Genomic DNA, 24640 nt, shown 5'->3' with positions numbered 1-24640 from the left:
GAGCACGACTAGCCTGTTTAAGGTCATGCCAAACCATCTCAATCAGATTTAACTCCAGACTTTGACCACGCCACTGCAAAACCTTCCTTTTTATTCGTTTTTTGGAAACCTTCAAATGAGGATTTGCTGGTGTGTTTCAGATCATTGTTCTGCTGCATATCCCAACTGTTCATGAGCTTCAGGGCACAAACTGATGGTAGGGGATTTCTCTTTCAGGATTTTCTGCTAAAGACCAAAATTTGTAATTCCATCAGCAAGTCGTCCAGATGCTGATGCAGTAAAGCATGGCAGACTACCACACTGCAACCACTGTGTTTGACCAACGTTCTTTTTATGAATGCTGTGTTCGTTTCATACCAGGTATAATGGGAGTCAAACCTTCCAAAAAAGTTAAACTTTTCTCTCATCAGATGACAGAATATTCTCCCGAAAGTCTTTGGGATCATCAAGATACTTTTTGGCAAATGTGAGATGAGCTTTGGCGTTCTGTTTGGTCAGCAGTAGGTTTTGCCTTGGAACTTTACCATGGATGCCATTTTTGCTCAGTCTCTGAATTATGAAATCAGACCTTAACTGAGACAAGTGAAGCCAGCAGTTCTTTAGATGTTGTTCTGTTCTCTTTTGTGACCTCCTAGATGAATCATCAGTGTGCTTTTGGAGTGATTTTGGCAGGCCAGTCACTTCTGGGAAGGTTCACTACTGTTCCAAGTTTTCTCCATTTGTGGATAATGGCTCTTACCATGGTTTGCTGGAGCTTGAAAGCCTTAGAAATGGCTTTGTAACCCTTTCCACACCGATAAAGAGCAAATGGACTAGTAATATAGCGCTTTTCTATTCTAATTGAGCATTCTTTTTTTAAAACCTCATTCACTCAATCACCCACACATTCATAAAAAGCACGTTGTGTAACATACATTCACACTCCGATGGATGCATTGAGGGCAACTCAGGGTGAGGGTAACCAATGGATACATTGACATTCAGACAGGAGAAGCTAGGAAATGACCTGGTAGATGAGCTACAATGTCAAGGATTCTCATCTGTTCTCGAGCTTCTATCTATCGTGGCATGATGCGTTGCTTTTAGAGATCTACTTCACTTTGGCAGAGATTTTATTTTTAAGTGATTTCTTGATTCAGCGGGTCTGGCAGTAATCAGGCCTGAGAGTGACCACTGAAATTGAGCTCAGCTCCCCCCCAGAATATGTAGTTAATCACAATTAATTCATGGTTTAACAAGGGATTCCTTTTTCACATAGGGCTGTTTCTTCTTTCTTAACTTTTTTAACTTTTTTCCTTTAATAGAGAAAAATGATCATTTAATAACTGGACTGTTTATCATTATGAATAAAACTGACAATTTAAATGATGTCTACATAAAGTGATCAGATATATAAAGAAGCCCAAAGAGAACATAATTAAAGTTATATTAGCTGAGCTGCTCTATCGCCACTAGATGGCACAAGCAGAGCACGACACAGTCTGCTGGGTGACATGTTTCTGGCAGTAGATGTGGTTGAAGATGTTTCCCACCCTAAAATCATCTTGTAATGATAATCCTAACATCCTAATTGTAATTGCTTTCAGGCACTGAGAGCCATGTCACACTTGACTTTGTTTACTCACTTGTGCTTTGAGATACGAGATGAAATAAAAAGCCTGTAAATACATATTTCTCAGGAGTGATGCGTTTAAAGGCCATGTGTTATTGAATCAGGACTCAACATCTGGCGATGATAACGCACAGCAACGACCTGCTTCTCTGCTTTCGGGCAATTTAATCTAATCTGTGCAGCCTCTTAGGTACTGTATAGCACGAAGGCCACGTAGTAATCTCCCCAGATGACTTTTTTCATAATGTAACCCCGACCAAGTACATTTTTCAGTGATGGATGAGGCACAGAACAAATGACTGCAATTGTGGAGGCTCTTCTCTAAAGGTTTCCCTGAAGCCCTCTGTTTCATTGCTGTGGCACAGATCTTCCTCACGGGTAGCGTTATTTATCACTGTCTGACACAAAACATTTTAGTGAGGAATACACACATACACACCACCAATAAAATACAAGCACACATAAACACTCACTTACTGTGACTCATTCCCCTCCTGGTTCCACCATTATCACTGTTTGTTTTGGGATTTGTGGTTTCTTTTTTTATCACATTTAATTTAAAATCAGCAACAGAGATGTTTTTTTTTTTTTTGCTTAAACTTATCATATGAGATAAAAGTTGCCTGGACATGTAATGGCTATAGAACAATTATGCCATCTGTCTTACTGTAAAATCTTGTTGGAAAATGAAGCACAGCCAAGTGCAAGAAGATGGCAATGCTTTTTTCTTCCAGCAGTTTTCCCCAGTTAGATAATGTGTAAATGATGCAAATGATGGAACAAGTGGAAGAACTGGAAAGAAAAGGAAAAAAGCCAACATCCTTGGAGGAGGCAAAGAAAGAGAAGAGAGAGAAATTACGAGCGAAAGGTGCAATCCTTGGATGAGCATTAACTCAATGAGGAATGCTCTGCAAAAGTGCAAGTGCAACATTCATTCGCCAGCGCTTTTATCAGTGACAAATCAGTAAGGAATGAAAGCTAGCTGTACTTATCAGATTTGATGTAAAACTTGATTTTACCTTCACTGACATTCTTGGTTGCTTTACTCCAAGCAAAGTTTCCCAGCAACAGCCATGTAAGTCAACAGTGGAAAACTCTTGTAAAAGAGTAAAGCGTAACAGAAAAGCAATGACTGCAATTGATTTTAATGCTGGTAGGAAGACACACGCTACTCTTAGAATCCTGAATGGAAATCTATAGAAGAATCCTGTAATGATAGCTTTTCTCCCATGGGAGTCAATCAGCTACTTTATGGCAGACCAAAGCCCTACCAGGACCTGCACTGCCATGTCCTGGGATCTACACTACAAAAAAATTAACATAACCAGGATACCATCTACTCTTACCCTAACATGAGAAATCAGTCTAAGTGGTCACTCAAAGGTGGTTATCATCTTGATAAAAATCAACCCAATCGGTCTACATGCCTGTTCAGATGAAAAAGGAGGCACTGGCAGCACATAACAAGTTGCAAATGGAGCAGCAGAGCGACTGATTTTATAAAGTAGGTTAAAACTATGACATTACAAAAATATGAAGAAGTTAGCTGAAAGCACCAGAACTGCTTCAGACAGATCAGTGTTATGAGGAAAATCAGTACACCGTAGTGTAGTATTAAAAGTTCTGAATAAATGTGAACAAGCTTTAAGCTGTTTGGTCAGGAAGACTGGAGAAGTAGCACTATACTGAAAAAGGAAAAGAAATACAGCAAAAATGCGTCTGTTTCACAGAGTTATCATAGTCACAGCTGTCACTAACACACTGACAGACTACAGTTTACTATGCCATTAAAGTTTAGATCTTTCTAAGTTAATTTCTCTCAGCTGCAGCACTGTTGGTGTTTAACAGTCTGTAAAGGACAAATATTAGTTAAATATAGCCTTAGACTACATGCAAATTTGATAGAAGGTCCACAACTACAAAAAGATTAAAGGATCATATATTGAAGCATATAGCATTAAAAAAAGTAAAATTATTTGCAGCCAATAGCGAAGAAATGAAGGGAAAAGCGGAAATAAAGTTCTGCCAAATATGTTACCAACCCTTTTACTTTCTGTGCACTGAAGTTCCAGGAATATTCCAGGATTGGTGACCTTATTTTCTATTGAACTGACTGGTCAGTAGGCAGTGGTTTCATACCTGTTTGCTGCATAAGTTACCATGGAAATCTAAACCACTTTAATGCTGGAAACAAGGTTAACCCTGACGTTATCTCATTAAGCCCAAATCCTGCTTGATAGCACAGAACACAAGTCTGACCATTTGCAGGTGCTCATTTGCATTTTCCTGTCTTTTTCTAGTGCCACCTGAGGGCACAGTGATCACAGCCATCCATAACAATTGGCTTTCAGACAATTGCATACAGAGATCTCCCCAGTTTCTTTACTGACAATATATAGTGCAAAGGATGAAATCCCCAAATTCTATGCTACTGTCCCCTCTGAAATATTATTGTTACATTGTTACTACACTCACTGGCAACTTTACTGGTTCATGGCACAGATTCAACAACGTGCTGAAAATGTTGATTCATATTGACATGACAGCGAAATGATTTGTCAGTTATAGATTCATGATGTGGTCCCCTTGCTCCGCCTTATTCCCCAAGGTACTCTGTTGGATTGAGATCTAGTGAATGAGCTCAGTGAATTCATTGCCGCCATCTGAATATGGGTACAACGTGGTCATAAAGCAGGGGTGGGCAATTCCAGGCCTCGAGGGCCGGTGTCCTGCAGGTTTTAGATCTCACCTTGGATCAACACACCTGAATCACATGATTAGTTTGTTACCAGGCCTCTGGAGAACTTCAGGACATGTTGAGGAGCTAATTTAGCCATTTAAATCAGCTGTGTTGGTTCAAGGACACATCTAAAACCTGCAGGGACACCGGCTCTCAAGGCCTGGAGTTGCCCACCCCTGTCATAAAGGGATAGACATGGTCAGCAACAATACCTGGGTGGACTGTGGCATTTACATGATGCTCAGTTGTTATTGAGGGGCCCAAAATGTGGCAAAAAAATATCCCCCACACCATTAAATCAGTAGCAGCAGCCTGAACTGTTGGTACAAGGCAGGATGGATCATCTGTTCATGTTGTTTATACCAAATGCTGACCCTACTATTGGAATGCAGGAAACTCTTGTCCAATTTTGGTGAATGATAGCCTCGGGGTTTAACACGTTGTGCCCTCAGAGATGTTCTTCTGCATACCTTGGTCATGAAAAGTGGTTATTTTAGTTACTGTTACCTTCTTATCAACTCTAAGCACTCCGGTCTTTCTCCTCTGACCTCTGGCATAAACAAAACAAACTGGGTATTTTCTCTGTAAACCTTAGAAAATCCCCACAGATCAGCAGTTTGTGAAATACTCAGAGCGGCCCATCTGGCACCAACAACCATGCCACATGGTTTCAGCAGGTTATCTTGACCATCTCTGTATTCCTACATGTCTGTTGAGTGGATGCCACATGATTGGCCAATTAGATATTTGCATTATCAAGTAGATGAGCCAGTGATGAGAATGAGTGATGACCCTCTGGAAAGCTCTTTTTAAACTCAGTCAAGTTAGCAAGCCTACTGAATATTCTCATTCATTACTAGTTACTTTTCAGATTAACATTTTACACTTAAGTAAATATTTAATAAGTTCAAATGCCTTATTAAACATTAAATCACTGGCTCCCTAGTAATAAAAGCATGGACATAAAAAAGCCTTGAAAATACAGAGAGCACTAATATCATGGCATTTCTTAAGTCAGTAGAAAAAATGCCCGGTTCATAAAGTGCCATGAGTTTGCATTTTCATCCTAACCAGTCAGTTTGCAGAATGCACCAATGAGCCAGGTCAAGATCTCAAGGGATGCTTCTATTGTGCACATTAACATGATCCAATACATGTATCACTTTATAGAACTGTACTTGCAAAGTCTTTCTGTGAATGTCATTAAGGGACTTTGTTCCAGGGCTTTAAATTATCAGGTCATGACGAGCCTGTAGCAGCCCTCTTTCAGTAATATCACTGCATAGACTCCTCAATGCATTCGAAAAACTCTCCTGAGGATGTTAGGGATGTTGACACATGATTTGTTAAGAGAGCTGGTCAGGTGGATGTGTATGTTGTTTCATTAGCTGAAAGGATTATTAGCCTTGTTAACTGCTCTGAATGCCACTGATTTCCCCGGGGCATGCTGGAAACACATGATGGGAGCATCCTGATGAGGCTGGGGCTTGTGATTAAATTAGTATTCAACTCCCCTTAACCAATAAACCGGTCAACAGGTAATTAAATATGATTCAGTCCCAGGTAGCACTCGGGAAGAGTATACGCAAGATTTAACGATGCAGCATCAGAGTCCTAAAACAGATCATAGTCAGTGAGATGAAGTCAGCACTTCTCAAAATGTTGTGTCTGTTTTGAGTGAACAATGCAATCATCTTTTCAAAATTGCTTTTGAGAGAACAAATTTGTGCAGGTATAAATTATAAATCAAGGTTAAGTAAACATTTAACCCTGATGCCCTTGTTTAGCTTTGCTTTCTCACATCAGGTAACAAAGAGCCTCTAAGATTAGATTGGAAAAAGAAATGAAAAATCCCCAATTCCCACTTCGGGAATGACTTTTATCTGGCAGAACTAAAGGAAAACTCAAACTCTGTTTTTCTCCCTGAAGTTCTCTCTTTTTTTCTACAAACCTCTCCAGTGGATGTCCCACTGTCAGTGCCCAACTGTGTCTTTGTTCAGACTCCAATTATCTCTCATTTTCTCTTTAATCTACTCACTCTCCACTAGCTGCTTTTATCTCGCTAACATGAATGAAAAGTACCAAGTGATGTGGTGTCTGATCAACTGCGTTAACTGGTTTTAAAAGTGCTGCTTGATGTGTGTTGTCTGTTCACTGATGAACATAGTGTGGGTATTTATAACAGTGTGAAATAGTTTAGATGCTACTATAATCTATGGCCAGGCCTCGGCCTGCAGGAGCCTCGTGGGTGAATTCGGGGTGTAATGGACTGTCAGGTACAAAATTACACAGCTCAAAAAATTAAAGGAACATTGTGAAAACACATCAGATTTCAATGGAGGGAAAAAATCAATCTGGATAGCTATACTGATATCAATTGGATAAAAAAAGCTGTCGGGTCATTTGATGGAAATAAAAATGATCAACAGATGGCTGAATTGGAAGACACCCCAAACATCCGAATGAAAAAAATTTGCAGCAGTGATTCCAAATACACACACACACACACACACACACACACACACACACACACACACACACACACACACACACACACACACACACAACACAGGCACCGTTACTGGCACGTTTTAATGTGCCACCCTGGAGCAGCAGCAATACCTGTGCAACCTCTATAGGTCCTCTGTAGGGTCCAGGTATTGGCGATTGCTGCAAAACTAGTGGGGAAAAAAAACAGTCAAAAAGATGAGGAGGGGAAGAAAATGTCATTGATCTGAAAAACGATTCCTGTTTTGGGAGTTCTCTCATTGCTCCTCTTCTTGTGCACCTGCTAATTTAATTAACACCAAAGCAGCTGAAACTGATTAACCACCCATGCAGATCAATATCCCAGAAGTTTAACTGACTTCTGATTACAAAATGTAAAGTTTTTGAGCAGTGTCTTTAGACAGTGACACAATTTTGTACACTATAACAGTGGACTTATTTTTTTTTTAAAGATGTGGTTGAAGTCCCTACTTTCAGCTTTCAGGGTTTAACAAAACCACTGCAAGTGCTTAGGAATTATTTTCAGTCTCAAAAATAATTCAACAATTGACTGACAAGATGTTTTGTGGCCAGGCGAGGCCTGTTCTCTCATTATTCTTTGGCAGATCACATCAATAAAAGCTCTGGAGATGATTCAAAGTTTGATTTGGTAGCTAATCACTGGAATATGAGGTTGTAAGAGACGTTGATAAGGTCAAAGAGGCCTTGACAACAAACTTGACAGCTGATCCACTGTGCATACTCAGGTTAAATCATATAAATCATTTTAAATGATTTTCTCCAGTTTCTTAAAAGTAGCTTTGTAGTACTTTTTCTACTTACTTAAAAATAACACTCACATGGTGCTATTTATCATGTATGACTTACTGCTTTATTTGTTGTTGGATCTGAGGACAAAGGAGGATAATATGTGAACCTAAGATAGACAAAAAACCTTTAAAATAGACAAATTGGAAATTACATGGAAGGCAAATATTGTGTGTGATTTGGGTGAGTTTGCCCTGCAGCTGTAATGACTCCGGTAGTTCTGATGCTTTGTAGCACGGGTCATGGATACTCGAAGAAGAAAAACGAAACAAAACTGTATGGACGGTAGAAAATGGAGCATGTTTTCAGAGGCGATCTGTAAATTTAATGTATTCTTATGAAGACTGGATAAAATTTGAAGTTATAAAAAATTGAAAAAACAGCTAGAAATCTCTCGAGACATGAATAAATAGAACGCCAACCTTGAACCAAGAAAAACAGGAAGAAATCATCAGCCGTTTCACCCGTAGGCAAAAAATTTGCTTCAAAGTTTCTTCCCTGGCCCAAAGCAAAACTAATTTAAATCCATGTTTTTAAGTTAATCTGCTAATGAATACTGAATTTAGAACAGAAAACCTCCCTAACAGAGGCAGTATTTATTGTACATCTATGTGAATTCTTTCTATATTTATAATAAACACTGACTTCAAGTTAAAGTGTAAGAATATTTAGCAGATAAATGGTTTAACTTTATCTTAACTTTTTAACTATAAGTCATTTTTTTCACAAGTTTAAGCTTGTAAAATGTAATTTTCTGACATCTAACTACATAACTTTGGGATTTGGACTCGCAGTAAACACTGGGTATGTCTGCTTTTTTGTTGATGCTTGTTTGGTTCCAGCTGTTCAGATAATGAGTGTTTGCTTTAACCCTAAGAATTCTTTAAAATTAACCTTCCATTCCCTCAAATTAACCCTCACATTTATACTCATGTCTAAAAGTAAACAAACCATGGCAAAAAACTGTGTCCATTATTACATTTGCAGGGTTTATAATGAGCGTACAGACAAATGAACTGTGGTTGTTCAGATCAGAGAGCCTTTGGCTTTCCCTCGTGAACACCAGCCTGAACAGATGGATGCACATTTCTTTCTGACACGGGATTTGTTTTAAAAATCCATATTTGTGTGATCTTGCTTTGACACACAAAACATATAAACAATAGGCTTTTTAGAAAGTGTTTTTCATCTAGAAACAAATGCATCCTGACATATTTGGGCACACAGCCCCGTTGTGGACTCTGACATTACAAAACCCCTCTCCCTTTTTGTGTTTGGCAGAGCTCAGCCATTTTCCGTTCTTGCTTTAACATGCAAAATTGATTCATGAAACACTTTAATGCACCGAAGCATTTGATTTTATTGTTTCTGCCATGCTCTTTTAAGTACTTGTGCAACCTTGTCTTTGTGTGGCTTCCCGCTCTACCAAGGCAATCAGTGTGTTTACATAGAGTTTCTGATGCACTATGGCTGACCTGCCGGCAATTTCCGATTCCTAAATATCTGTTAAACGAACTAAGACTGAACTGAGGCTGAACTCCAGCCTGCAGCAGCTCCGAGAAGACAAAAAGGCGTGAAGAATACTAATTTACGTAAACCAGAAGTAACCCTTTTGGAAAACAGATAACTCTGAAAATGTAACTGCTCCTTATCTCTGAATTTAAACAAAACTGGATGTCCCTGTGAGTATAATTCCCTCAGTGTGCCCATTAATCATTCTTTCTTTTAACTTTGATGCATTTCTAAAGTAGAATATTATCTCTTTCCTTTAACCTTCATCCCACAGACCCTGGAGGAAAACGCTTTTTTAATCATGTCTCACAGATGCTTCTTTCTATCGTACCAATTTTTACGACTAATGATTTCATATCATTGGTTTCTTTTGCCATTTGGTGCTTTCTAAAAATTAACTGATGTATTGAGATTCTTGGGGACACTCAATTATATATATGCAGTTTTTTTAAAATGGAGCTCTTTTGAGTCCATGTTACCGTGTCTCCTGATTCAATGTATCCTACAGGATCAAAGGAGGACTGGCACACTATCATCAGGAGGCAGACACAGATGCAGCAGGCACACATTTTCTCGTGCTCTGTGGAAGATGACGCCCTATAGCATTAAAGCTCTACGTAAACAACATTCACGCCACCTTATCTACACATCAATAAAATGATTTTAAATCATATATGTTACCCTAATTGTTACAGGTGGCGATAGTATTCATCGTACTCTGTTAAGTAAATTTTTAAAAACTTGAGAGTAAAAGCTCTTCATTGACAATTAAAGAGAAAAAAACTGAAATATCGAAAAGTGTGAAATCACACAGACTCTCAGTGAGTTCAAAGGTTCATTACAGCCACTGTAACGGTGTTAGATTTTCTTAAAAGCACTGATGCCTAGTAAAACCTGATCAGTGAGCTAAATTGGGTTTCGAGAGGATTTTTATTCAGCTGCTGTGGTGTGACTCCTTCTCTGTTCAAGCTTTTGTAATCATCTGAGACTGAATAGGGGAACATTTCTGTCGATAGTGCATGTTGCACAGATGTCAGCATCTCACCAGGCCACTGTACAATTGATCCAGCTTGATTTTCTTCAGGGTTTTTTTTCTGTAGGAGTTGTGTAGGTGCCTGTGAGCTTCGGACTATATGGCTGCCCTTTTCACAAATTTTGCTTATAACATTCATGGACAAAATCTCGTTGCACAGTCAGGGGATGGATCAAATATGTCCAACTAGTGGGCTTCAGATTTGCGCTCCTGTTGAGCGGTGCCCTCGAGCGTGTAGTGGGACAGCAATGTAGCTGAGATGAGAATTGCCAGTTTTGAAGCCATGATTCTCAGGCAAACAGGTGGATTGCCTGCTCCAGGCCTCATATGGAGAAGTCAAGCATCTCAGTTCTTGTTCATGGTCAGGAATGACAGGCTGTTTGATGTCATTTCTGCAGCCATGCTCACCGTCCTGGTCTCTTTTGGTGAAGTGGGAGCAAAGTTAATTGGTGGATCATCTTCTGTTCTAACCACACCTATGTCCAAAAGAAACACTGAACTGACTGAACCTTCTCAGAAGAATGTCCCAGCATACCTCTAGAGACCAGCTGAGGAGCTCAGTCAGTCGTTTGGGAGCGGCTCAGGGCAGAGCTGCTGTTCCTGCAATACAGGAACAAGTTAAAGAGGTTCGGGCATCTGTCCAGGATGCCTCCTGGACGGATCTCAGGTGAAGTGTTTTGGGCATGTCCAACTGGAGGGGAGACCTCAGGGCAGACCCAGGAAATGCAGGTTGGATTATGTTTCTTGGCTGAGGTGATTGCCTAAGTTTCCCCCAGGATGAGCTGTAGGCAGCGGCAGGGAGGGAGAGGGCAGCACAACTTACTGCTGTCTGGGATAAATGTTAGAAAAGCTATGGATGGATGTCAGATCTTATTCTTGTATTCTTATTATTATTTTAAATTCTCCAAAAGAATTTCTCAGATAAATAAAGAATAACTCATTGTATCTTACAGAGTTCAGAATGTCCTTAAAGACGACTCAGAGGTAACTTTCTACCCATCACAATAAATTACACATTAAAGAACTACTACTGCCATAGAGAACAGCAGATTGACAAGCTCAGAAACACAAAGCAAAAACAATATCTATTGGAATAAGTGTGCAGATAAGGAGGTAATTAAATGTCTCATTTTTAAACTTAAATAATTATAATCTAGTCTAGCAGTTTTTATTGGCTTGCTCAAAGGGGGTCATACGTTTTGGGCTGTTTTCTGTTGCTGTGATTTATTTGCTATATAAACAAAATTGAATTTAATTGGCTGGATGTGACTGGACTCACCGCTGCTGGGATAGATCTTATTTGCAAAAATCAAATAAATAAAGAAACATCCTGATACATTTTGGCACGCAGCCTACTTGTTGGCTTTAATTCTACAGTCTAGATGCCTTCTTTTGTTCAGGAGAGCACAGCATTTTTCTTCTTTAGTCATTAAACACTTGAATGCACTGAAGTATTTGATCTTAGAAAATATGGTCATGTTTTTAGCTTCAGTGTGGTCAACAACATGCTTCTGTCTACAACCTTTAAGCTCTTCTGTTTTACATAATTAGCTGTAAATATCATGAATGATGCTCACGTTTATAGACCAAATATTAAAATAATCAAACCCAAACTGCATTGTAACTCTATTCTTATGATTCTTCCGTTTTATTCAATTGTTGATCATTATTGTCTTTATTCTTTTATTTTCTAACAATCACATGTTATTAAGCTGTCTAGACAGCTCTTATTATCCAAAACTCTGGATCAGAGTGAGAAATTTCAAAGAAAAATGGATGTTTCAACACGATATTTAGTACAAATATGTTTGTTTGGCTTTACCACTTTCGTTCCTAACCTTAACCAATAACCATGTCAGTAATTTGGTATGATCTTTATGTCTTAATGTTCTAACCTTCTTATCAACGCATTTTGCTTAAGGCTAATTGTTAGCATGCTAACAAGTTAAATTAAAGTGAAGGACTTTTATCCTCTAAGGATCTACATGTAAGCAATCAGAGAACTGCTATTTCCATCTGCAGTAATTTATAACTGCCCATTTTCCAGGACCTTTTTTTCTGCATATTAAAGGGTGGGGACCCTTTAATATGCAGAAATTAAAGGCATAGGACATTTAAAACCCCAGCACAGAACAAAGAAGGTATCAGTGACAGCATATATGACATCGATTAACTCAGGAATAGTAGTAAGAGAAGGATCTGGTGCGTATGTGGGTTGCAAAGCAGCTTACAGAGACGTAACGTCATTATTTCAGCTGAGGTTGCAGATGCCTGAACTCCAACTATCCTCAGTTTTCATTCCCAGCAACTTTTCTTCTGATCCTCTGTTTCCTGCGTGATGCCCTTGTAAAACACATTAAGTGTCCTTGCTGTTCACCGGTGATACGCAAACAGGCTTGTCTTGCTCATCCGTACCACAAAAACACCCCAGCCGCTGCAAAACAATGTTTTCATTTAATCATTTCACATTAAAAACACACACTGTATGCTGCATCACAAAATGAGAAAACGCTGTCCTCCAATAACAACTGAAGCTGACGTAGACAGAAGAAACAGCCAGTGTCGGTGCCGGCGAGAGAAGAGACACATTTATGTTTCCCCCTGCAGGGTAGCTGAGGACTGTGTTCGTCTGAAGCCACAACATGAGATACACACATACAGCAGGTTGAGCCACAGATGGAAATCATAATTCAAACAGTCTAACAAAGCACTTGAATTCATTCCTACCTGTAATGTATATTACCATGATGACAGAGACCAAGCCAGGATGATCATGGGCTAGAAATAAAAAAAAAAAAAACCAAACAAACAAACCCAAAAAACTCAGATACACTAAATCTTCCGAGTAGTATCACAAAAGCTTTTGGTGTGAAGCCACGATGTACTATGTAATGGTTGCTTTTGAGTACACTCAAGGTTCAGCTAAACCCGTACTGAAAAGCATGGGTCTTTCATTTTTAGCACGACATTCAACTACCTCAATAACATACTGGCCTACTTAGAACTGCTGAATGAGTAATATTCTTAAAGAAACGTGACATATATGCAGTCAATTGTGGACCTGGAGTTGACGTTTCACCAAAGTTCTTTTGAATAAGAGTTGCTTCAGGCATCTCTGCGTGGTACCCGTTTTTATGAAAGCCATAGAGAAAATAAAACACAATTATTTACACCATAACACAGCAGACCCTGTATCTTAACAAACATCCTAGCCAAATACTCCTCATGGTGCTTTTGTAATCATTTTTATAATCATGAAAATGGTTTAAAATTGTTAAGCTTGGGGATTTCTTTTGGCCGAGGACAAAACGATGCCATTCTTGATAAAATGGTAATAGCTGTCCAAAATTTCACCCTGACATTCTCTTAATGAAATAATGGTTTAACAACTCCCTGGCCGTATTCATTTACTGCAGTGTTTTGTACAAGGCTTGCTGTCTGGCAGGCAAATAAATCCTCTGGTGAAGTGCAGCAGCCAGAAGCAAGTCCTTTATTCACATAAATTAAATGTAAGCATACGGCATCATTTTAAAGATGCCTGTAAAGAAGGGCTTAGCACTGCACGCAACAAACTTGCCTTCAAGTAAACTCGTTAAACAGAAACTGAAAGGTGAAAAGAATATGCAAAATGTGGGCTCCTAAATGTTCACACTGTTTTCAATAAACAAAGCAAAAAATATTAAGTTTTTTTCTCCCTCACACTTCACCAACTCCTACTACAAAGATAATTAGCTGCATATTAAAGAAATGATAAACTGCTCATTAGAATAGATTTCAGAGACGGTTTGGTCACAACCTGAACTATGATTTTAAACAACCATACGTTCAATCTGTACATTCGAAGTTCAATTTCTCACCTGGGCCCTTGTTACAGGCCTGTGCTGCAGATGGGGGGCGGGGCAAATGGCGCACATATAGAGTAAAGCAACACTGCAGTCCAACGTATGCATCAGCAAAGAGAGCAAGAGAGATCGACGCATGCAGTTTGGACAGTCGAAACCAATTTTTGTACAGTTCGTTTGGCAGTGAGCAACATATTTGTGTTATTTTACATAAATATGCTGCACAGGGATGAGTCCCCTTTATGGGTTATTGTCCCACCCAGTCACATTTTTTGTGTGTGCGTGCATGTGGAGACTCAGACCCCACTGCGGGTTTGGCACAGCAGAGGCCACCCTCCTATTGCAGGGTGACAAAAAGTGCTGATAAGTCCAGCTGACAGCTCCTTCATCCCTATTAGTGCCTCAGACGGGGGGAGGGGTGTAACAGAGCAAAGCGCTGTCCTTAGACCAACCAGTGTTCTTGTCCTTGTCTCCTCCCCCCCCTTTTTAAGGTCCTGCAGGATGCTGTAGCGAAGGATGTAGCGCCACCTAGTGGAGGCAGCCGCTGGATATGTGTTGCTCTGAGGGGAAGGGAGACGGGCTTCAGCAGGCAATCTCCTCCAGGGTGCCCAGCGTTGTCTGCAAGGGGACAGTCACAGTGTGGCTGATGGACTCTGAGTGGTTTGCCACAGGGTCACAGGAACTCTGGGAAAAAGAGTGAAAGGCCAAGGGCTAGGTCACATTATAAAGTGGCACGATCCTACAGGTAGTATTTAGAATAACCAAACTTCCACCTGAACTCTGAAAACTGAATTAGTATAAGTATGCAAGGTCTGATCAAAAGGTTTTTACTTGACCAATAAGATGCACAAACCCTCACTGGCTTAATGTGTTTTCATTTCCTTAATCTGAATTCAGGAAAACAAAACAAATGATAAATCTGAGGTTATTGTACTCGGCCCTAAAAATCTTAGAAACATGGTGTCTAACCTAATACTAACTCAGGATAAAAACAATTAGTGATGCTATAACAAGTTGCTTACTGCATTTATTACTTAGGTTGGACTATTGTAAATATCAAGTTGTTCTAAAAGCTCCCTCAAAAGCCTTCATTTGATCCAGAACGCTGCAGCGAGAGTACCGATAGGGACTAGAAAGAGAGAGCATATTTCCCCTATACTGGCTTCGCTTCATTGGCTCCCTGTTAGTTCAGAATCAAATTTAAAACCCTTCTTCTCACATTCAAGGTCTTGAATAATCATGTGCTAGCTTATCTTAAAGTCCTCATAGTACCATATCACCCCAACAGAGCATGTTGCTCTCTTTAAAAATAGTTTGGGAGGGCTCCCAGTTTGGATTTGGGAGACACGATGTAATGCACCTAGGCTGCTGGGAAATTTGCATGATGCACTGTGAAGTGCAGAAGTTCACCACTTTTCATTTTTTGTGCATTTATATACTACTTTGCATTTACTCATCAGCTATCATTAAAGTCTGGCTCTCTCTTTATAGTATGTATTTTGTCCTGTCTCTCTCTGCTCTCTTCTCTTTCCATCATCCCCAACTGAGTGTAGTAGATGGCTGCCTCCTCCTGAGCCTGGTTCTTCTGGAGGGTTTTTTCCTATGTAATGAACCCTCTTGATGTGAGGGGAAAAGTGCTAACCTCTACACTCACATAACTGGGAGTGCTAACCAGTAGACCAGCTAATTATTCCATTATTAAAACTGAAACTCAGTCATGACTGGATAACTTTGTTAGCATAGGAGATATGGATATACACATGAGCAATTTTTTCAGTTTTAATAAAGTGCAGCAAAACAAACAATAATAAATACACAAAAACTAAATAATAATAATAATAATAACAAAATCAATTAGCAAACAAAAAGTAATGTCTAATAAGTTGCTACTGAAAGCTGATAATTCTCACTGACTACTCTGCAGATATCCTCCTTCAAATTTATATTAAATTAGGGCACAGTTTGACAGTTCTGTCCATCAACATCATGGTACTCCTTATACTGTCGCTGACATTAGTAACACTAAAGACAGTGGTTGTTGCTGCTTGGTTTCATCAAGACATCTCTTTTGGAGCTAAGCTTTCCTGCCAAATTGCCATGACATGGTCAGAACACAGTCTTAGTCTTGCTTGGGTGCCCTTTCTACATGCTTGTGTGGAGGAGCAGGAATAGTGCACGGTTTGATATGCATGATCGGAGTGAGTGAAATTATACCAGATTTACATGCTCCACTTCCAAAGAGCTCTCAGTGAAGACGACTAACAAGAAAAAGTGTAAAGGTCACTCTTACCACGTCCTCTCCATGACTCTCCTCCTCCTCCTCTCTGCTTAGTAAGTCCAGTAGTCTGTCTTTCACCACCTGCAGATCAGAAAATAAAAATCAGAAACACTTAATTCCAACTGTTAGAGAAGATCTCTGAGAGCTCTTCTTGTAATTACTGACTGTAAAGAAACATTTGGTTTCAAGGCAAAAACGTAATTAGGTGGGAAATGTGGCAACAAAGTACGACATTACAATAAGCTCAGCGTGAAAGCAACAGCTTTCATGTTGAAAAAAGTTGCTTTAGAAATGCTTATGTCAGCAACATGAGGCCTTCTTATCCCCATAACCCCATAATATGGTCATTAAAATGAAGGAAAAATTCTTCAAAATGACTTTTTCTGTGTATCTGTAAAACCCTAGGGCAGGCGAAGACTGTTATGTGCTTATCAGAACCCCACGAAGCTGAAAGCAGCATGAGAAGCTCTAAAAAAAAGGCGCACAATAGAGTAAAGGTAATGGAAAAGTATCATCCCACAGTCCTTTATCTCAGCCAGAACCAGAGTGAATTTAGCTTTTGATCTGCTTTTTGTATCTGTGACATTGATTCTGTTGTCACCATTCACAATCAGGGCTCTGCCAAAAATCAAAAAAACAAAAATTATTAAACTCTATTGAGAGCAGGGCTGGTGTTCAGGATTTATTAGTCATTTCAACAGGTATATATGACAGTAAGAAATTTGAAACAGACCTCATACGCGTAGTCAAACAGCTCTAAGATGGTGAGGATGCTGGCTCCAATGAACAAACCCATCTGGCCACCAATATCACCTGTGGAAGGACAGAAGTACAGTACAGACACACCAAGAGAAATACAAAGCGAAGACACTCTTTTGTTTTTCTGGAAAGATCTTTGTGTCATGGTCAGGGGAAAGACTTGATTTGATTTACTTGCAACACGTAGGCACAGATAACGGGGACAGACAGGCAGAAAGAGAGACAATTTTTTTTTCATTGTGAAAACAGCCTGGTGTTATAAATTGCAAGAGGCGTGTTGCTACTGGTGAAATAAAGGATGTGACCCAGAAAGTCGAGCGACACTGACAGATCCATGGTTTTGATGGCTCATCAGATGGTGCTGCAGTTTGTTGGACCAAACTGATACAAAAGATATGTTAGGTCTTGAAAGGTCATTAAAATGACTAAAAAATTGCACTTTTTAGTGCATTTATTGCCTTTTAGAAAGTAGAAAAAGTAGAAAGGGATCATTTTATTTGGAAATAGTCTATCAGAAAGCTCTGCACCAATTCTGAAGCTGCTCAGGAGGAAAAAGGAAACACAGCAGGGAGTGATAGGACACCTAAACAAAATGCAGGGCATGAACCACAGTGCTAACTACTAATGCCGACTTTATTGCTCTCTAAAACAGGTCTGCTATCCGTCCGCATCTAATATTGCTTTGGCACATAAGGGCAGAGATGCTGTCTGTGACGTCAGCAGCACCTGACTGAACGGCCATATTTGACATGGTTTATTTTCTTTGGTAGTTTTGACACCAGAATCCCAGAACATCTCAAACCATCACAGCTCGTCTCAAAGCCACTGGCCTTCATAAACTATATAATATGAAAACATAAACTTTACTGAGCTTCCTGTGTTCAATCTCTAATAAGGAAACATGGAGATTATTAATAGCTAAATTTATGAGGTATGTTGGAATTATCTTTTTAAGACAAGATGCTCCATTACCAATAAGTAAAGAGTAATTTAGCTACGGCGAACATCCTTTATATAAGAAATAGAAATAAATCTCAAAAATACAGTAACCTAACAAAAGCAACACATTTTATAACTTAAATATGAATCAAGTAAACAGTATAATCTATGAAAAATGCAAGATTTTATACATGCGTTCTGTTTGTTTTCCATATGAAATCCAGGTTTGGAAATCAAGGTAATCAATGAGCCCACCTACCCAGCAAGCCTGCCACCTCATAGGCTTTCTTCTGCTCGATGGTCTCGTAGTTTAAAGCTTCAAAGAACACATCCAACACCAAGATGTTGTCTCTGTAAAAGGTAACAGAAGGTTCATTTATTTTTCCTAATAAAACCCCACTTCAGGTAAAAACTTCAGTTAATAATAGTTCATTTATTTCAAGAGTGACTAGAGGAAAAACAACTTGCTTACTACCTTAATTCAGCTTTCAACAATCCCTGTTATCTACAACCTTTATTTAAAGCAAGAACAGAGAAAAGGCCAAGTGGTTTGCGCGGGTAATTCGCAAGGAGAAACTGCTTAACCTCTTTACAGGCAGAGTTTGGTTTTCTCCTTTTTTTGTCTGTCTCCCCTTCAAATGATCAATTCATAGACACAGTAAGCTCAGCTCCTTTTTTATTCAGTTGTAAAATGTCATGTTGCATATGTTTACAAGTAAACAAAGTGAACAGTTCTAATTAATCAACAAAAGCACATTAGTACTCATTGAACTGGGTTTAATTAAGGTTAAAGATAACTATAAATTATAAACTGTACCACAGGATCAGTTATAAGTGTAGGAATTTTGTATCTGGAAGCCATCATGCTTTAAAAGAAGTTTGTGTGTTTATTTTTTTCTCCGAAAAACTCGTCCTGAAGGTTCTCATCTATATTAGACATTATGGTTGCATCATGTTGCCTTGCACCAAATGGCATGTTTTCATTGTTCACAAACCCATAACAACTGACGTTATTTTCATTTTATGATAATAACATCTAATTTATATTCACAAATCCTCAGTTATGCACAACATATTCTGAAATCATCAGGTTGCTTGGCAACCACCTACCAATGGACTAAAATTATCAGATTTTTTTTTTTTTTTTTGCCTTCATGCACTTTCAGCTACTTATCACACCTTATTCTGTCAACATCTGCAAAAGCTGAATTACAGTGGGGCAAAAAAGTATTTAGTCAGCCACCGATTGTGCAAGTTCCCCCACCTAAAATGATGACAGGGGTCAGTAATTTGCACCAGAGGTACACTTCAACTGTGAGAGACAGAATGTGAAAAAAAAATCCATGAATCCACATGGTAGGATTTGTAAAGAATTTATTCGTAAATCAGGGTGGAAAATAAGTATTTGGTCAATAACAAAAATACAACTCAATACTTTGTAACATAACCTTTGTTGGCAATAACAGAGGTCAAACGTTTACTATAGGTCTTTACCAGGTTTGCACACACAGTAGCTGGTATTTTGGCCCATTCCTCCATGCAGATCTTCTCGAGAGCAGTGATGTTTTGGGGCTGTCGCCGAGCAACACGGACTTTCAACTCCCGCCACAGATTTTCTATGGGGTTGAGGTCTGGAGACTGGCTAGGCCACTCCAGGACTTTCAAATGCTTCTTACGGAGCCACTCCTTTGTTGCCCGTGCGGTGTGTTTTGGATCATTGTCATGTTGGAAGACCCAGCCTCGTTTCATCTTCAAAGTTCTCACTGATGGAAGGAGGTTTTGGCTCAAAATCTCACGATACATGGCCCCATTCATTCTGTCCTTAACACGGATCAGTCGTCCTGTCCCCTCGGCAGAAAAACAGCCCCATAGCATGATGTTTCCACCCCCATGCTTCACAGTAGGTATGGTGTTCTTGGGATGCAACTCAGTATTCTTCTTCCTCCAAACACGACGAGTTGAGTTTATACCAAAAAGTTCTACTTTGGTTTCATCTGACCACATGACATTCTCCCAATCCTCTGCTGTATCATCCATGTGCTCTCTGGCAAACTTCAGACGGGCCTGGACATGCACTGGCTTCAGCAGCAGAACACGTCTGGCACTGCGGGATTTGATTCCCTGCCGTTGTAGTGTGTTACTGATGGTGACCTTTGTTACTTTGGTCCCAGCTCTCTGCAGGTCATTCACCAGGTCCCCCCGTGTGGTTCTGGGATCTTTGCTCACCGTTCTCATGATCATTTTGACCCCACGGGATGAGATCTTGCGTGGAGCCCCAGATCGAGGGAGATTATCAGTGGTCTTGTACGTCTTCCATTTTCTGATGATTGCTCCCACAGTTGATTTTTTCACACCAAGCTGCTTGCCTATTGTAGATTCACTCTTCCCAGTCTGGTGCAGGTCTACAATACTTTTCCTGGTGTCCTTTGAAAGCTCTTTGGTCTTGGCCATGGCGGAGTTTGGAGTCTGACTGTTTGAGGCTGTGGACAGGTGTCTTTTATACAGATGATGAGTTCAAACAGGTGCCATTCATACAGGTAACGAGTGGGGGACAGAAAAGCTTCTTACAGAAGACGTTACAGGTCTGTGAGAACCAGAGATTTTCCTTGTTTGAGGTGACCAAATACTTATTTTCCACCCTAATTTACGAATAAATTCTTTACAAATCCTACCATGTGGATTCATGGATTTTTTTTTCACATTCTGTCTGTCACAGTTGAGGTGTACCTCTGGTGCAAATTACTGACCTCTGTCATCATTTTAAGTGGGGGAACTTGCACAATCGGTGGCTGACTAAATACTTTTTTGCCCCACTGTATACACTATAACATCATCATGTTGCCTAACAACACCATGCTAACGGGCTACAATGGCCTATGTTTTGTGTCTATAACACCTTATACATACATAGTGTCATTTCCAACAGCAATAACAGGACAAACTGTAGCATGGTTATGTACTAATTACAATAATATAGCAGATGATAAGGAGCGTTATCTACTCACGTGATGTACTTCTCTGACTTGTTGAACTTTTTCTGCAGGTAGCGGGCTGAAGTCTTGCTGGGGATTTTGACCATGGATAACTCTTTGTTGTAGCGGGTCATGTTGCATGGCGTCCTGCACATGCAGTTACTGCTTTCCACAGCAGACAGTTTAGCTTCATAAAGATGTGGTTATGGAGATGGGGGGGAGCGTATTTAAATTTGAAATTTTAAAAAAAGGAACAGAATGACAGAGGATGGGATGAGCATGATTGACACAAGAAAAAAACGTTAGATTCCAATTCCTGACATCGTCAGAAATCCAATCTGAAGGCAGCAAATGGACCAAACTGGCTCATATCTACCTGAACAGTGTTTTCATAAAGAGTTTCATAAAGTATTGATTGTGGGTGTGAGGCTCCTGATGTGTTTTTGAATATTAAACTGACAATCTCCGCATTTTTTTAAGCCCTTCATCCCACAGGTATTTCATATCAAACTGGCAAAAACGACTCATCCCATTTATTTAAAGAACCTTTGCCCAGACCGAAGTGGTGTAATAATAAATTTCAATAAAAATGTCCAGGAAGTGAGTCATCTGCACAAAGCGGTCGATATATTAATCTAATATTGTATGAGAAAATCAACTCACCGTTGAGACTACAGAATATATATCTCTTATTACAAGATATAATAAAAGACTAAAATAATGTCTATACTATAGGAATTGTCCCCTGGGATTGCAAACCCTTTTCTTTGCCCTGCTCAGAGGATAGTGCTTTCTGGGATTTTTAGTGGGGCTTACTGTCCTTTCTCAGTTATCTAATGGTGAGTGGCCACAAAAGTTCATAAAAGCCGTTTGCTTATATTAAGGTATAGAGCAGTAACTGACTGCAAATACATCTAGACTTGGGCCCAAATGCTTTTTTAAACCACTGAGAGCGAGAATAGTGGACAGTGAACAGCATAGAGAACGAAGAGTGAGAGCAGCATTTGTGCAGACAAACAATGAATCAGAGAAATAAACTAGTTTGCTTGTTTCACTAAAGTGATGTTCTGAAGGACAAAACCCACCCACACCTCCACATAACCCCATTTTTATGTATGAAGTTTAAGTTTATCCAGTCCACAGTAGTCACTCTGCTCTCAATTGTGTGCGCACTGTAGAAGCACCAAAAACAGCAGTTCCCTGAGTGGGAAGCTCCAGAACTCAATTCTGGAGCTTCCCACTCAATTCCTGATGTTAAAATGCTCAAAATGATGTTTAACGTCACAGAAGAAGAAGAAGAAAAAAAAAACATGGTTACAGCCTAATACAAAAACAGTTTTGGTCTCTGCCTCTTCATAGGAACATACAGAGTGATTTTGAAACTCACCCTTTTTAACCCTTTTAAACTTAATGCCAACTCAGGCAGCTGTAGCTGATATCCATCTTTAAGACACTAAACTGGATCTCTAAATTGTGCTTGTGGTTTTGAAGCCTTTTCTGGATGATTATCTGGATACCTGGCTGTATTGTATTTGGAAGTATTGTATTTATAGTACTTTTTTTTAACTTTGATACTTAGTAGTTGGCAGGATCTGTATCTACACGATGCACCCACATTGTTCACTGATGTAGCCTGCTAACCCGACATTCTAATGTTAACTGATAAATTCACCCTTTCATTTAAATGTGGTCACTTCTGACTACACATTATTGAGGTACTGATACACATTTTTACTTTTTTAATAGTTACTATAGTTTCCAACTGCAAACCAACACAATTATTTGACTGACGACTTTTACTATTCTTTTCCTTGCTCGTCTGGCATTATTATAACTAAAATTAGAGGTCACACGTGCTGTACGTACAAACACCGGCATAGAAATCAGCATAAACGCCTGCCCACATTTAAAAAGTTCTATTGTGTTATGTGGATGTTTACTCAATCAAGCCCTAATGAAAGTGAATGTCATAATTAGTGTCACAGAGAAGAAATTATAAAGCATCAAACATAACCATGTGCTCTGTGATACACCCTTTACCCTGACGGAGACAAAGTCCTGATGCAGAAACATCAAGCTCTACTCAAGCTTCTGCTTTGGCAGACTCGGAGGAAAAAGTACTTGAATACACCGAATGAGGTTGTGTGAAGTCCACAGCCTCCTATATAACACCGACTCTCTCAAGAGTGATGGTAATATCAAGCAATGTTTTTTCAAATAAAAGGTTCTCAGGTACTGAGACTGCTCACCCATCAATCTCTTAAAGTCAGATTTTCTAAAATTGTTTAAATAGAGCTCATTGAATTTTGCCAGAGATTACTGAACTCTTTTTCCCACAATGAAAAAACTTCTCTTTTCAGAGCTAAAAATCGTGGGAGTTAAAAAAAACCTGTCAGAATGGAAAAGAAAGCAGAAGTTAACATAATCAGACCTTTTTTCTGACCAAGGCAGCGCTGTGGCAGGCCCGCAGATCACAGAGCAGGAGGCAGATATTCCCCACGGTGCACTAATAGCTGGCGGGACCACACAGTCACGTAATTGCAAGAGGAAATTCAATATGGCTTCACAGTGGTCTCTTATTCTTATTCAAATGAGACGTTATTGGATACATGAGAGCAAGGCCTCATGCATTCGAATGATTGATTTCTTTGTCTAAGCCTATAACCTTTGTCCAGCTTCTCCACTCTTTTTCTCATGAACATTTTAATCTAAAATGTGAAATTACTATAATGCATTTCCTTCTGATAAATTTCATAATTTTCATAATGCTAGCATTAACAGCTAGTTATACATTACCTGACAAAAACTACGAACATGCTGCTTTAAGAAGCAGCTACATGAGAAACTGAAGACCATTTCTGCCTGGATTTATAGTTTTAAGCCATCTACATTTCCTCAAAAGCAAAGATAAGCAAGTTGTTCACAGACAGCAGATGCAACTGTCTCCTATTAAAATATATTTTCAAGGCTACTTCAGGACTTGAGTGACGCAGTTATATGGGTAAAGAAACCCAATCAAACTCTGCTGTGTGAAATCTCCTGTGGTGGGTATAGCAAATTGGCAGTTGGACTTTAAACTTGAATTCATTTGCATTCAATGATCCAAGCTGAGTAAGTGAGTGTGTTGGAATTATGAAAGCCTCACTGTTCCAAAAATGAAGCCAATTACAGAAGAGAGAGTAAAAGAGCTGTCTGGAATATGCACCTAAGCCTTGTGCACTCCATGATCGTACCATGTAACTTGTGCTTTCGAGTGCATGCTAACAAAATATGGGCGAGTTGCACCGAGGGCTCTCGTGGTGTGGGAGTGCTGCGGCTTGGTGCTGATTGCCTCAAAGTTTTGTTGGACTGTTTTGTCTATTCCTTGCTTGCCAGAAATAATTTATGATGAGATGAGAAAAGGTGGGGGCTGAGCAGGGAGAAAGCTGTAGGATGAGAGCAAGTATTGCTGATGAACTCCCACTGGCCAGCAGTTGAGGTTGATAAAGGTCATCATTACTCATTGTGCTTCTGAATCTAGTTAATATTCAGTGTATCTATGTACTCGCTCAGTGTTTATGCGCTTTTGTTTACCATAAAAATATATTAGATTTGAATTAACATGGCTATCAGTGGCTTTGGTTAACAGTTTCAGGTGT

The 24640-nt window shown here is 39.5% G+C and overlaps 1 protein-coding gene across 3 annotated transcripts in view; it reads right to left on the bottom strand.

Annotated features, from left to right (window-relative positions):
• Nucleotides 1–14484: 14484 nt before the first annotated feature.
• The window catches only part of asic2 (acid-sensing (proton-gated) ion channel 2), a 400192-nt gene continuing 390036 nt past the window's right edge, over nucleotides 14485–24640 (bottom strand). For all 3 annotated transcript variants that reach the window (XM_026164245.2, XM_026164246.2, XM_026164244.2), the window contains 5 exons: nucleotides 21036–21189; nucleotides 18290–18381; nucleotides 17066–17145; nucleotides 16345–16413; nucleotides 14485–14738 (listed from right to left, as the gene is read on the bottom strand). In XM_026164245.2, the coding sequence (XP_026020030.1) occupies nucleotides 14637–14738; nucleotides 16345–16413; nucleotides 17066–17145; nucleotides 18290–18381; nucleotides 21036–21189 (497 nt within the window). In that variant the 3' untranslated portion in view covers nucleotides 14485–14636. The remainder of the gene's footprint in view (nucleotides 14739–16344; nucleotides 16414–17065; nucleotides 17146–18289; nucleotides 18382–21035; nucleotides 21190–24640) is intronic.

Source organism: Astatotilapia calliptera, chromosome 4 (genome assembly GCF_964374335.1).
Source record: "Astatotilapia calliptera chromosome 4, fAstCal68.1, whole genome shotgun sequence".
Lineage (NCBI taxonomy): Eukaryota > Metazoa > Chordata > Actinopteri > Cichliformes > Cichlidae > Astatotilapia > Astatotilapia calliptera.
Note: the sequence above shows the minus strand (reverse complement) of the source record. Positions and strands in the feature narration are given on the sequence as shown.